Here is a 2,043-nt window from a genome sequence, read left to right on the forward strand (position 1 = left end):
ACCAGCATGCATCAAAAGGGCGTATCTGTGCCAAATTTCAGCTCAATATCTCAATTTTTGAAGGCTCTAGAGTGTTAACAACAGACGGACGGACAGACACACGGACATCGTTAAATCGTCTTAGAATTTTACGACGATCCGATACTTTGTAGGGTCGAAAATTTTTATTTCGATGTGTTGCAAACGTAATAACTAAATGAATATACCCCTATCATATGGTGGTGGGTATAAAAATGATGTGAAATTTTATTTTCACTTATTTAGTATAAATCTTTGTTTAATAGCTTATATGCCTCATCTATGGCACAGCATTTCTCATATTCGGGTTGAGGTATCCGTCGCGTCCACTCATAATTGATGTTCAAGCAATGCGGAACCATGCCTCGCTGTATGGGTTCCCAATGGTTTGGCTGTAATATGGGATTATTGGGATCTGAAGTCTTGGAAAATGTATAAAAAGTTTCAATCATCAGTTCAATGCAACGATATTCGGGTGTATTGGCATCCAATTTGAAAGTGTCGGGTAAAACAAACAAATAGCCAAGTTCATCACAATGGCCAACTCCTTTGGAGCCAACACCAAAACCTCGAATGCGATAAAAATTGAAAGTGGGTGAATCAAAATCAAAGCGATAAACATAGGTGGGAGCAGTGGCATTTTGGAGGCGTGATTGCATTAGACGATGTTGATCATGATATAAAAAATTGTAGGATTCGATCTGGAATGGAAAACGAAACGAAATCCCAAATTCGTATAAGCAATGAATGAATTGACACCTACCTCTAATGCACATTCGTAGTTCTCAATTGTCATTTCCTTATCTCCGAAATGTATGTCTTTCACCCGCTTGGCTATCTCCCCTAGCATTACAGCATCATCCAAAGTCTTGAGATTGGAGTGCAACATAAGCTGGGGTCTACTTTTCCACATTTCATATACTTTGGCATCGCTCTTAAGCTTTTTTAAAAGCATTAAAGCCTCTGTTGAATTAGAGCCCATCATAAGGGGAATGCTATTACTCCATGCCTTGCGTTGAGCTGCGACAATGTCTTTAGATATTAAAGTGCCATCAGCAATGGGCCAGATGGGGAAGATGACCGCATCGGGATACAACATTTTCTCCTCCTCAGTAAATACATCGAAATTTACCAGTTTGTTGGCATCCACATTAGTGAGAAATTCGCACAAGGCCTTTTGATCCTGCTCGCTGCCCTCAAAGCCCAAGTGTTGGGCCAAACGAAATTCAAGTCTGGTGAAGGAGGGCTCGTTCATATTGAAGCCGGCCAACAAAATGGCTTTGTGGAAGAGACCCTTGGCCGATGGTGTTTGCATGAGCATGTGGGTAACACAGCTACCAGAGCTGTGGCCAAAGAGAGTTATATTCTCAGGATCACCATTGAAGTACATACAATTTGCTCTAATCCACTTTAAAGCCAAAATGACATCAAGTACGCCACAATTATCGGCTGTGTTTAAGGATTTGTCCGAGAAACTGGCAAAGCCTGTCAAAGAGTATTCTTTACTCCTCAATCAAGAAAAAAAACCTTTCCAGTCCAACTTACCAAACATGCCCAAACGATAACCTATGGTTATGAATACCACATCCTTCATCATAAAGTAGTCGGGAGCCCAAGCTCGACGGGTGGCATCCCCTGTATTGAAGCCGCCACCATGTATATACACCATGACAGGAACTGCAGGGCGAGCATTCAATTGCCTTACATTCACATTGAGATATAGACAGTCTTCGGATCCTTGAATTTCACAAACGCGGCGATTCCATTGCAGACACTTATTGGGCGATTTGGTGCAATCCCTAATTAAGGTCCATTTAGCCGCAGGTACTGGAGCTCTGAAACGTTTTTCTCCAAGTGGCGGTTGCGCATAGGGAATACCATCGAAATAGTAAAAGGAATATCCATAAGCATTCGTTGCTAATTTACCACGAACCCGGCCACTCGATGTCTGTATTACGGGATTTTCCATTGAACTATGCCCACAATCATCATATGTAGGTAATCAGTATTTTAATACACATACAC

At 41.6% G+C, this 2,043-nt stretch overlaps 1 protein-coding gene across 1 annotated transcript; it reads right to left on the reverse strand.

The window, feature by feature from the left end:
* Positions 1-220: 220 nt before the first annotated feature.
* On the reverse strand, positions 221-2,043 carry LOC131995230 (esterase B1). Its single transcript, XM_059363546.1, has 3 exons — positions 1,564-2,043; positions 782-1,503; positions 221-719 (listed from the first exon to the last, which is right to left on the reverse strand). The coding sequence occupies exons 1-3, from the start codon at positions 1,985-1,987 to the stop codon at positions 261-263; spliced, it is 1,605 nt and encodes a 534-aa protein (XP_059219529.1). The 5' UTR covers positions 1,988-2,043; the 3' UTR covers positions 221-260.

Source organism: Stomoxys calcitrans, chromosome 2, assembly GCF_963082655.1.
Source record: "Stomoxys calcitrans chromosome 2, idStoCalc2.1, whole genome shotgun sequence".
NCBI lineage: Eukaryota > Metazoa > Arthropoda > Insecta > Diptera > Muscidae > Stomoxys > Stomoxys calcitrans.